Source organism: Enhydra lutris, unplaced genomic scaffold, assembly GCF_002288905.1.
Source record: "Enhydra lutris kenyoni isolate GAN:26980312 unplaced genomic scaffold, ASM228890v2 scaffoldscaffold85, whole genome shotgun sequence".
Taxonomy (NCBI): domain Eukaryota; kingdom Metazoa; phylum Chordata; class Mammalia; order Carnivora; family Mustelidae; genus Enhydra; species Enhydra lutris.
Genome location: NW_019154169.1, coordinates 7,341,335 through 7,353,771, shown reverse-complemented (window position 1 = coordinate 7,353,771; position 12,437 = coordinate 7,341,335). Strand labels below are relative to the sequence as shown.

The 12,437-nt window shown below is 51.2% G+C and overlaps 1 protein-coding gene across 1 annotated transcript in view; it reads right to left on the bottom strand.

Annotated features, from left to right (window-relative positions):
• LOC111161376 (ryanodine receptor 1) overlaps nucleotides 1-12,437 on the bottom strand; it is a 108,644-nt gene that overhangs the window by 68,289 nt on the left and 27,918 nt on the right. The window contains 11 exon segments of the mRNA XM_022524996.1: nucleotides 747-858; nucleotides 1,186-1,386; nucleotides 1,721-1,984; nucleotides 3,529-4,141; nucleotides 5,678-5,904; nucleotides 6,065-6,151; nucleotides 7,825-7,990; nucleotides 8,418-8,578; nucleotides 9,425-9,557; nucleotides 10,497-10,711; nucleotides 10,713-10,892. Coding sequence (XP_022380704.1) covers nucleotides 747-858; nucleotides 1,186-1,386; nucleotides 1,721-1,984; nucleotides 3,529-4,141; nucleotides 5,678-5,904; nucleotides 6,065-6,151; nucleotides 7,825-7,990; nucleotides 8,418-8,578; nucleotides 9,425-9,557; nucleotides 10,497-10,711; nucleotides 10,713-10,892 — 2,359 coding nt within the window.

The following is a 12,437-nucleotide window of genomic DNA, read 5'->3' as shown; positions in this document are numbered from 1 at the left end:
CCATCCATCCACCCAGCCATCTCTTCACCCATTTCTTTTTTTTTTTTTAAAGATTTTATTTATTGGGCGCCTGGGTGGCACAGCAGGTTAAAGCCTCTGCCTTCGGCTCAGGTCATGATCCCAGAGTCCTGGGATCGAGCCCCACATCGGGCTTTCTGCTCCGCGGGGAGTCTGCTTCCTCCTTTCTCTCTGCCTGCCTCTCTGCCTGCTTGTGATCTCTGTCTGTCAAATAAATAAATAAAATCTTAGATTTTATTTATTTATTTGACAGACAGAGATAAATAAATAATAAAATCACAAGTAGGCAGAGAGGCAGGCGGAGAGAGAGGAAGGGAAGCAGGCTCCCCGCTGAGCAGAGAGCCGGATGCGGGGCTCGATCCCAGGATCCTGGGATCAGGACCTGAGCCGAAGGCAGAGGCTTTAATCCGCTGAGCCCCCCAGGCGCCCCTCTTCACCCATTTCTTTACTCACTCATCTCTCTATCCACCAATTTACGCACTCATTAGTCACTTGCCTGTAGCCACCCATCCATGTATAATCCACTCAAATACCCATACAAATTTATCCTTCCACTCATCCTCTATCTGTTCACGAATATGTCTGTTCATTCATTCACATGTTATTTCATTCAAGCAAAAGTTACATTGCACCAATACTGTACATATTTAAGATCAGGAAATCTTAGGGAAACTTTAGGAAAGGTCTCAAGAGAAAGTCTGGGAGATGGATTCTCTCATCTCTCTTACCACAGTGTGCCAGCAAGTCTTGATGAAATTCGAGCAAATCCTGTCGGACCTCTTCAGGGAGAGGACACTCTTCCTCATCCTCACCATCTTTGAAGTGCAACAGCATGTTTATCTAGAGGAAGGTCAAAAGTTAGAAAGAGGGTCAGAGGCCCAAGAGCAGGAACTCCAAGGTCAAGGATCAAAGATCGAATTGTGAGTCCCTGTTTAATGTTTTGAGCTGGTGAGGACTATCTGAGAAACTAGAGGTTTGAAAGGAGTCAGTGTCAGTCTGAAGTGACCGAGAGCTCAGACTGGTTCAGAGAGAAGTAGAAGAGTAAGAGATGATATCAATAAGGTCAGAGGCCAGGCACAAGTTTAAAGATGTCGTGCCACCAGTACAGGGAGAGGTTAAAGTTGGGGTTTGGGCAGTAATTCCAACTGGAGTCAAGTGTCAGAGTACCTGCTCCTGGGGTGGGGAGCGGAACTCGCGAGTACGTCTCGCAGTCTCAGCAGCAGACATGGTGAAGGCTTTCATGAGGAGGCCATAGCGGTCCCGCTGGTTGGCCTGGAGCTTGTCCACATAGCGCTCCGCAAAGGCTGCTAGGGATTCCACCCGGTGCTGTAGCTCTTGGTCACAGAAATACTCCAGCAGGTGGCACATCTGTGGGAGGACAGCCAGGCAGTAGAAATGATGGTGATAAGATCATCCTTGAAACTCTTCTCGCTTCCTCTCCCCTCTCCATGGCCCTGCCCTATCTGCCGCCATCATTTCCTGCCTGGACCTTTAAGCCAGCCTTCTCCGTGGTCTTATCTCTCCAATCCACCTGCCACATGGCAACCAGAGAGATCATTTGAGATCAGCAGCACTCCAATCACTTGTGGCACGTCCACAGCTCCCCACTTCCTGGAGACAAAGTCCAGACTCATGCCCCATCAGATCCTCTGTTTCCCAGCCCAGGTAGAGGAAGGCTGGAGAAGAGGAAGAACCAGCCCACCTGTAACTTCACAGATTCTGGCAACTTCATCTGGAGCAGCCCTTCCTCCAAGCCTTCTTCTTTCTCCCCTTCTGCTGTCTCCTCTTCCTCTTTTTCCTCATCTTCTTTCTCCTGTGCCTCTTCCTCTTCATCCTCCTCCTTCTCTTCTTCATCTTCTTCTTCTTCTTCCTCCTCTTCCTCTTCCTCTTCTTCCTCAGTGAATACTTCAGGTTCAATCATCTTCAAGATCTGTTTCACGTCCTCATCGGCAAAGATGCCCATCACCTACAGGACAAAGTCTGGGTCCTTCCCTGTGCCCACAAGACCTGCAAATCGAGTCCCAGCCTCAGCCCCCCAACCTGCTTCTCCTGCATATGTCAGATTCATTTCTGCTTGGGCTAGATATGATTCCTCCTACACAAAGAAATGGCATCCCCCTGCCCTACTCTTCATCCTCCTTAAGATCCTCCCAGATCCACAGCCTGTGTACCACCAAACCTGTCCCAGACCACATAGCTAAACATGAGCACCTCTCCCTTCACTAATAAATGCCCTTTCTCCTACGCTTGAGCATATGTGACTCTGGAACAGGACACACCCTGCCCTGATGGGATGCCCTCATAGCTCCCAGTATATGCTAGAACTCAGTAAACATAATGAAGATGCTAACAGATAGAGAGAGAGTGGGTAAAAGAAACAGAAAAACAGTGGGGGAAAAGAGATGGAGATGTGGAGGGAGGACTGTGTGGCTGAATTAACAAATGAGTAGAGGTTTGAAGGGGAGAGAAATTCGTAGGCAGATAAAGGATGGAGAGATAAAGGTAGAGGAAGAGATGAGTGGATGAATGACAGGATATATAATGTCTGGATAGGTGGGTAGGTCGATGGATGATTTGATAAGTGCATGAGTATGTGAATGAGTGGATGGGAAAACAGATATTGGGTAAATAACCAGGGGGTGGGGTGGGATGGTTGGATGATGGATGGGTGGATAGGTCTGCGCTTGAAAACTTGGATGGATGGATATATGGATGAGACATTAGATGGGTATGTGAATGAAAAGATACATGCAATAAAGGATGAAAAATGGGTGGATGGTGGGTAGATGAATGGGAGTAGTTGGATGGATTTGTTATTAGGTGGATGGATGTATATGCATACGGATTGAGAGGTGAGCTGCTGGACAGACAGGTAGGTGGAAAATGAACAGATGAATCTGTAGATGGGTGGGTGGACAGATATGTGGATGAATGTATGCACAGGTGGAAGAAGGATGATAACTGGATGTACGAAAGTTAAGATAGATTCATAAATAAATGGCTAGGTGGGTAAATGAATAGAAGGAATGGTAGGTATACTGATAGATGAGTAAGTGGAAGGATGAATGGGCAACGAGATTGGAAGTTGGATAGATGGATACACGGACGGATGGATGGATGGGTGGACAGCTGGAAGGATGGCATTACTGATCTTTCAATAATCAATAAATGATCAATAAAGATCATTAAATGGATGCACCTGTAGATGGGAAGGTGGGGGTATGTCTGAATGAACAGAAGTGTGGAAGATGGATGGACAGATGATGAATGATGGTTGTTTGGGTGGATGAATGGAAAGAAGGGAGAAAAGATTAATAAACTGATTAATAGATGACAGATGAATGGATGGGAAGAAAAGTGAACGAGAGATGAGTAGATGACAGGAGGATAAGTTGAAAGGTGGAGGATGGAGAGGTGAATGGGTGGTTGGATGCACAGATGAGAGGGGGATTGGCGGATGATTTGGAATGTGGAAGAACGGGACAGAGGGAGGCAGGAGAAAGCCATTACCAACAGGGTGGATACGAGCTTGAGCACGGGCACGAACTGGAACTCCACAGAGCCCCCGACAGGGTCACGTGCGTGCTGCCCACCATCTCGCACAGCCTCCCCCAGCATTCTCAGTGCTTTATCCCGCAGGGCCTCCAGAGGGATGCTGGGGCTGAGGCGGGCAGGAGCTTCCGCCACCCCGGCAGCCGGCAGGGCGGCCACGAAACAGGGGGCTGAGAAATGGTGTGGAGGCCGCAGCGAGGTGGTGACGCCAACGCCGGGCAGCCCGTGGCGCCGGGGGCCGTCTTCCGCGCTTCTTTCCGGTGGGAAGAGAGTGATGGCGCGCGTCTCCTCCGTGAGGGGCACGATGTACTCGGAGAGCATGGAGCGGCGGCTGCGGCAGGCGCTTTCGAGGTGGATGCTGATGAGGAGGTCGTAGTAACCAGCCCGCAGCGGCCCCGGCAGGTGCGCGTCCTCCAGCGCATGCAGCAGCTGCGCCTGGTCCACGTGGCTGCACAGAGCATGCGCCACACGGTTGTTGCCCAGCGCACACACTGCGCGGTAGAGGCGGAGGGTGTGGGAGTGGAACCGCTGCAGGTCCAGGCGCTCCGATAGCTCCAGGATGTCCATGGATCTGTGGCGGCGAAGGGCCATAGCCGGGGACAGAGCCAGCAGAGGAGGTGGGAGACAGGCACAGACCACAGGGAGGCAAAAAAAAAAATGCTTAAGGTGAGTGTCGGCCATCCCAGGAGGGAATCCCAGTGTCCTGCTGGGTCAAGGTTCTGTGAAGTCTGCGGAGCTGGGTCTAGGAGTCTTGTAATAGTTCTGGACGCCCCTAGTGGTCTGGGGACTTGTTGGGCCATATCTGGGATCCCTGGCATGGTCTGGTACTCAGGGGTGTCTGAGACTCCATGGGGGGATCTGGTGACCAGAAGATATGTCTGGGATCCCCAAACTGGGACTGAACCTGCCTCCGGTAGACCTGAGTAACCTGGCTATGTTTGAATACGACTAGAATGGGGGCACCTGGGTGGCTCAGTGGGTTAAGGCTCTGCCTTTGGCTCAGGTCATGATCCCAGGGTCCTAGGATCGAGCCCCGCATCAGGCTCTTTGCTCAGCAGGGAGCCTGCTTCCCCCTCTCTCTCTCTGCCTGCCTCTCTGCCTACTTGTGATCTCTGTCTGTCAAATAAATAAATAAAACCTTTAAAAAAAATGAATATGACTAGAATGTAAACCCCACCAGGGCAGGACATTTCTGCCTTTTGGGTTGGTTGTGAGTTTTTTATTTGTTTGTTTGGTTTGCTTTGTTTTGCTATATTCCCAGCACCTAAACAGGACTTAGCACATAGTAAGCGCTTAATCAATACTTGTCATATAGATTTAGGCAGATGGATAGATTGATTGATAAAGTAAGTGAGTGAGTATATCTGGGAATCCCGGGGATGGGTCTGAGTCCCCTTCGGCAAGTCTGAGCCCCCAGAGTTATACGTGAGCATTGCTAGAATGTCCATTCACACGGGTTTGGGGTTTCCAGCCTAGAGTGCTATTGGTCACACGGGAAGAGCTCAGAGCTATCTGCTGAGTGCATGAATGAATAAATAAAGGAAAGGTGAAGCACATCAGAGCTTCCTGGGGTGTCTGGGATGGGAGTCTGTTCAGGGTACCTAAGAGCATTCCTGCCATACATGTGACCACATCTCTACTCTGGCTGTGTCTGGGTCCCCAGGACTGGCTTTGAGATCTCCCTGGGATACATCCAGAGCCTCTCTTGGTGTGCCCAAGACACCTGGCATGCATTCGGGCCTGAGTCCTGTCCATGTCCTTCTGAGGTGCACTTGAGGCTTCTGGAGCTCGTGTGGCTTCTCAGTGTGGATCTGGGCTCCTTGAGACAGCCTTGGAACCCTGTGGGGTAGGTCTGGGTTCCCTGGAGTTGAGTCTGCAGTCTGCTAAGATGGGCCTAAAGCCCTCTGAGGTGGATCTGGTGTCCCCTGGAGTCTTATCTGGGGATAAGGGATAACCCTAAGTCAGGGTTCCCTGATGTAGGCTTGGGGCCTTTTGGGGTGTTGGCTGGAGTTCTGGGGTACTGGTGGAAGGGGACACTGAGAGGGTTCCAGAACCCAGAGGACTTGCAATTTCCATCCCACCCCCATGAGCCTGGGCTGGCCCTGACCTGTTCTCCTCAGGGATGTGCAAAGCCATCATGGTCAGCGGCTCCTGGCACTGCACGGCCCAGCCCAGCCGCTCGCCCGCACGTCGTGTCTCCACCTGCAGGAAGTGGTTGGGCATACGGCTCCACGAGACGGGCATCAGCATCTGCACCTCTAGCCGAGGCGGGCACTGCGGGGCCGGGTTCTTACGCTCACTCAGAAACATGGCGGCCGACAGCGGCATGATGTTCTAGGGACACAGAGGTGTGCACGTGTCAGGATTCCCAGTCCTCTCTGTCCTGCCACTCTGCTTCCAGGGAGACCTCCCACATTGTCCCAATTTTCAGCCACTCCACCAGCCTGAACTCCTGTACCTACTGCCTCAGCCTGCCCCATCACTGCACTCTTACCTTCTGCTTCCCCAACTCAAACTGGATGACGTTCTGGTGGGTGGGCAGGACAAAGACGGCAGGAAACAGCTTCGTGTTGGGCTCCACCTGGCAAGGAAGAAGAGACCAGGGAGAGGAAGAGGGTGAACTGGAGGTGATATTGACTCTGGATCCTGAACTCTGGGGTCGATTACCCCAGCCTGCCGCTGCTGGTGTCTACAGATCCAAACTCAGGCACTGAAAGTGCCCCAGGGACCCCGAGGTTGCTCATGGGCTGCACCACCTCTGATCCAGATGGGGCCAGCCTCCTCCTGCTCCCCCAGGGGCAACGTTATCCCCCGGATCATTGTGCCTTTCATGCCCTCCACCTGGAATACCATTTCCGTTTCTCTCCCAAGACTCATTCGTCAAAACCCAGGAAGGTCTTCTGACAGCACTTTCCCTCCAGGCCTTCTGAGATCCACAGTGGAACCCACTTACGGGTTCCATCACCACAGCCTCCATCACCACAAACACCAACCTCTGTGAAGAAGCCTTGCCAAACCTGAATCTAACCACACCCGCGGACCCATCTGCCAGTTGACAGGGAATACAGGGGACAGAGGAAAATGATCAAACAACACCATGGGGATGCGTCAGCCAGATGCAGACTGAGAAGCCAGGCCAGCACTCTTCAGATGGTGGTAGACACATGAATCCCCAGGATTAAATTTCGGATTCTCATTGGGCAGGTCTAGGGGGAAGCCTGAGAGTCCTCATCTCTAACGAGCTCCCAGGCAATGCAGATCCTGCTGATCCGGGGACCGCACTTTGAGAAGCAAAGCTTTCCAGGACAGACAGCCTGGTTTCTTTAACAAACCCATTTCAGAGAAGAAGAGAGAGATGGAAGGGAAATCTACATATGAGAGACTCGAGGGGCATAGCAACCAACTAAAATACATAACTTTATTTGGATTCCAATTCAAATGAACAAACGGAAAAAGACACTTTTGAGACAACCAGAGAAACATGAACAGGGATTGAATTAGTTAGGAATTACTAGGGTTTGTGGGGTTTTTTTAGATACAGGTGGTATAGTGGTTATGCTTTTTAAAAGAATCCTTACTTTTGCAGAGATATATACTGAAAAGAGATGAAACCATATGATATCCAGGGTCTCCTTCCCAATCATCCGGTGGGTGTGGACGTGAAGGTGGGTGCGAAGGGTAAAGATGACACAAGATCAGCTACGAGTGGGGAACAGTTAGAGCTGGGCAGTGGGGACATGGAGGACTAGTGCACTATCCTAGTTTTGCATATTTTTGAAATTCTCCATTTAAGATCAATTTTTTTATAAAATCCAAGTTGGATGGATTAATGGATAGATAAGTGGATAAATACGTGATAAAGCCAGTGTGGGTGGGAGGTTCTTGGTAGTGGGTATATGGTGTTCACTGTATGATTCCTTTAATTTTGTTGTATATCTGAAAGCTTTCATAATAAAATGTTGAGAAGGAAAAGCCCATCTGAGGATTCATCTTAAGGTGTTCCCTGATTGGTGAAAAGTTGGCGACTGGTGTCAGTGGACACAAGAAGGACTATGGACCCCTCTCCAGGGTGAAGACAGTGCTGTGTTTCCCCCTTTCTGGGAGTCAGTTCAGTGGACAGTTAGCCAGGTGATCTCCAGGGACTTCCCAGATCTGGCCTTCTACGGGGTTTGTCCTCAGAGGGGTCTGGAAGGGTCTTCCCAGCATACTGGGACATGAGGACACTATTGCTACGTTGCTGAGGGCTGGGCTCACCTGGAAAAAGGTGTTGCTCTCTTTGCCATTGGCGGTAAAGGTCATCAGACCAGTGGCCAAGTCCACCAGGCAGCCAATGACAAGGTCTGTGTGGCTGATCCGGCCCTGCTGCCCGGAGCTCACGAAGTCCCCGCCCCACACCATGTAGCAGTTGCTGCACTTGAGGCTGGAGGAAAAGCAGTGGTCACTGCATGGCTCCTCAGCCAAGGTGCTCTGGACCCTGGACACTTTCTTCCCTAAACTCCCAGAATACCATGACCTCAGAGCTCCACCCCCAGACCCCCACCACCTGCAGACCGGAGTGCCAAAACCCCAGGCCCCTCAGAGCGAGAGTTCTTAGAAATTGGCTGGGGGTTCTGGGAGGCAGAGAGGGAAGGGGAACAGGAAGACAGAACACAGACAGGAGGTAATGTAGAAAGGGGAGCATGAGATGAAGGAAGAGAAAATGGAGAAGGCCAAATAGAAAATGAAGAGGAAAACCCAGAGGAGGAAAGTAAACAGGTAGAGAAGAGGAGAAGAGGGGGAGGGGAGCTGCTGGGGCCAGCCTGGGGAGATCCAGGTCACCTCCCACAGTCCCCACCCCTCCCCAGCACCTGCTGTGGACGTTGCCTTGTTCGTCCCCCATGGTCACCGTTACTGCCCGGACCTTGCTGAGCTCGAAGTTCATGTCATGCTGATGGTAGTCAGGGGTGACCCAGCCTACCCACACGCAGCTGGGCTCCTGGCCAGCGAAGACCCTCACAGAGTAATAGTACTGGAGAGGCAAAGGGGGACCAGTGGTCAGTCCAGAAGGTTGGTGACACAGGGCTTCCCTGCGTCTCTCTGGATTCACAGTGTCCTCTGAGAGTGCAGCAAGAAATTACTGGATTTGAAACACACACACACACCCGGGTCTATGTCCCTCTATTTCTGTATCTACTGATATGTTTTTAGATTCAGGAATCCTCTGGGACTATTTGCAATAACCCCAAATTTGGGTCCCTCTCCAAATTACAAAGTTATCAATAAATAATAGTTAACAAATAGTTCATAAATTTACTTAACATAATCCCCATCAAATGCATACCATTTATATCCCCATTTTACACTTGGGAAAACCATAAAGCTTCCGTAAAGGAGAAGGCATAGAGCAATGAAGTGGCCTACCCACTTGGCACCCAGGTAGCCCATAATCCTAACCACAAGGCTATCTGTCTCAGAAAACATTCCAGATTTGGGAAATCCCCAAACTCTACTGGGGTAATTGTGAATGTTGGTTCCCAAGAATATGCCAGAATAGCTATTAAATTTGGTGGTATCAAGTTCATATGGGTGAACTCAAATATTGAGGTCCCAAGCCTATACTGGTATTTCCTCTGAATTCTGGGATCCCTGGGAGTTTTATCAGTGTGCCTGATAGCTTCATTGTGTTCTTGGAATTTTTAGGCCCCCTAGCTATATGGATTTAGGGGTTCAAAGGACTAGATGAGTGTGTGCTCTATTTTGTGGTCTTTAGTGTGTATTGGGTGTCCCCAGGTAATGGCAATCACTAGAGATTGCAGCATGAAATTTGGAAATCTGAGGGGTCTCTGGGGGAAAGTTGAGGGCCCCAGGTTCCCACCGTGGTGGTACTGAGGATGATCTCAGGGTCATCACGGTTGTCAGCCGGCACAACCTCTCGAGGGAGTCGGGGCAGAGTGGGAGTGGCTGGTGGCTGGGTCATCATGGCGACCTTCTTGGCCTTGAATAAGAACCTGGTGATGGGGAGGAGAGGCTACTGTGAGAACCAGCTCTCAAGCCCAGCCCCCCAGCCCTCTCCACCCAACATTCATGACCTCCACATCCCATTTCTAATACCCAAGTCCCCACCTCTAGAGGGATAAACTTGCCAACCGAGTCAGCATAATCTGTTCTGGAGACACTGTGCTCTGTGCTTGCAGATGCCCAAATTTAAAGGTGCCTCTGGGGACAGGGAGGTTCTCTTTGGGGCATAGAGTGTTCCCCCTAAGTCAGCATTTCTCATATGGATGCTAAAGGCACTTGGGAAAGGACAGTCCTTCATTGTGTGGCACTGTCTTATACACCAAAAGCCTGTAGAATGCCTGGAGTCCCCCAGTAGCATCACCACTGTCCCAACAAACTGTGATAACCAAAATCAGCCACCATTTCCACACATCCACCAAGAGAAACAGACCTACATCCCATTGAAAACCACTGTGATAGTAGGGGAAAGCACATTTAGTTTCAAGTCGGGTTTAATGCCTTTTGAGGGTCTCCTTTGAAGTTAGCTCTTGGGGGGCACATTTGAGACACAGAAATGACCCCACTTTAGAAGACCACTGGTGTTCACTGGGATACCTTGGGGCACAGTCAACTCTCCCAAGACACTTCAGTGTCTTTCCACTTTAGAGCCCATGGATAATAAAGTCCATTGGGTGGAACGCTTTGGGACCCACCAGGTATCCCAAGGATAGTGGAGTTCTCCATAGATACCCCAATTTTCTACTCTCTGGGAGATGAGCGCATCCCAGGAGATAATGGGGTTCATTTGAGACATGACAGGCCCCTCAGTATTCTGATTCCACTTAACATATATGGGGCCATTGAGGGACATAATGGGGTTTCTTACATTATTGAAGTGGGGTGCCTAATTGGGGTTCCTGAGCCCCATCCCAGCCCCACTCTCAACTCACCCTCTCTTCTTGTTCTTCTCTGTGGTAGCATCTTTCTCATTCTCCACTCTGACGGGCTGGGCCTCCACCCCAGCCTGGGCACTCCCCCCGGGCGCCCCCTCCTTGGCATTTCCTTCTTTGCCCGCCTCAGCCTCGCCCCAGCGCCCCGCTGAGCGCCGCAGGTTTTCATAGTCAGGGTCAGGTTCCGCTGCCCGGGCCTCATCCTCAGCGGGGGGGCTGCAGGCCCGGGTGCGCTAGCGGGGTGGCCCCTGCGGTGCACCGGAAGTGCTGGTGGAACTGGACCGGAAGGCTAAGCCGGAGGAAGAGCATCTCCACCAGACTGTTCTGGGAGCCCCAGGTGCGGTGGCTCAGGCGCAGGCAGGGCGGTGTGTCCACGGTGCCATCCACACGGGCCACCTAAGGGGGAGCAGGAATCTGAGCCAGGCAGGCAGGCTAGACCACTGGTCCTAAACCCAGTCCACACAGAGTGACCATGAGGTCTTGGCACACCTGTGTGAGAATTAGCCAAAGATTCACTCCTCGGAGCACATGGATACACAGCTTGGCTATAGGGCGCGCTCAGCCCTGTGCAGAGCTCTGTCTGGTCCCATCGTGCAGTGGCAGCCCTGGCCAGACTCTGGAATCACTTGAGGGAATGTTCCAAACCTACCAACAAACAGGCCTTCCTCCAGACTAATTCATCCACCCATCCATCCATTCCAAGAATACTTCCCGAGACCCTATTAGGTGACAGGCACCATTCCCCAGGGCTGGGAACCCAACCGTGAACAGAACAAAGGCCCTGTCCTCCTGGTCTCCTGGGGAGACTCTCGGGGAGAGCAGGCCAGAAGGGCCAGAGTTTTATAAATGTCCCCCAGATGAATTGTTGTTAAACTTGCTGTATATGGGCATATAACATTCAGAAAAGTGCAGGTCATAATGCACAATGCAGTGAGGTTTTAGAGGAACCCCACTACACATGCGTGCCTGGCTCCCAGACGGAGAAACAGAACTTGACCCAGCCCCACCACCCACCCCGTGCCCATTTAGTCACCACCCTCACCAAGACAGTGAGGGATTCTGAGGAGGGAAATGTCCCCACCTGGCCTAAACAAGAGGCAGGAGCTGACAGAGGACAGGTGCTGGGACTGGGTGCTCCAAGGACTCTCAGAGACTTTCTGGAGACTCCATGAACAGGTGGAGTGGCTCCCTTTCTTTCTTTCCTGTCCCGTCTTCAGAGACCAAATGCCAAGACCTCTGTGCTCCCTGCCAGCCAAAGAATGGACCCCAAAACTGTGGCCAAGATTTGCTGTTCCCAGACTGTCTGCGGGGTCTTCTTCTCCGCTCTCCCCCGTCTCTCATAAACCTGGTTTCCCTCTGCTCCGTGGCGATAGTGTACTGACTGTCTCCCTCCTGTGATCTGGGTGCAGAGTAACCAAACGTCTGAGGTATTCTTTGTCAGTAACACCCTCCTGACTTCACACACCACAGATCAGCTCTGCCTGTTCTCGAACTGCCTACAAATGGGAACCCACGGGATGTGCCATTTTGTGTCTGGCTGCTTTCCCCCAGCACTGTGTCTGTGCGACTCGTCTACGTGGTTGTGTGTAGGTTAGTCTTTTCGTTCTCACGGCTGTCTAGCCTGCTGTTCTCTGGGTAGAGAACACACCTGGCAGTAGCAGGAATTAGAAGGATCAATGTCTGCTCCATCAGCCTCTCTAGCCCTGGCACCTCTGGTCTTTCTGCCTTCACTGTCACCCCCTATAATCCACTCTCGGTGGGGACCTTTCCAAAACTCAGATCTAAACTGGACATTCCCCTGCTTAAAACCCATCCATTCTCACCTAGTCGTAAAATGCCACAAATTGCTGATTAATGACAAAGAGAAACATAGTATTTCTCTTCCCCTGGCAGACTCCACCTTAACCAGTCAAAATTAAAGTAATTCATAGTAAGACCTGA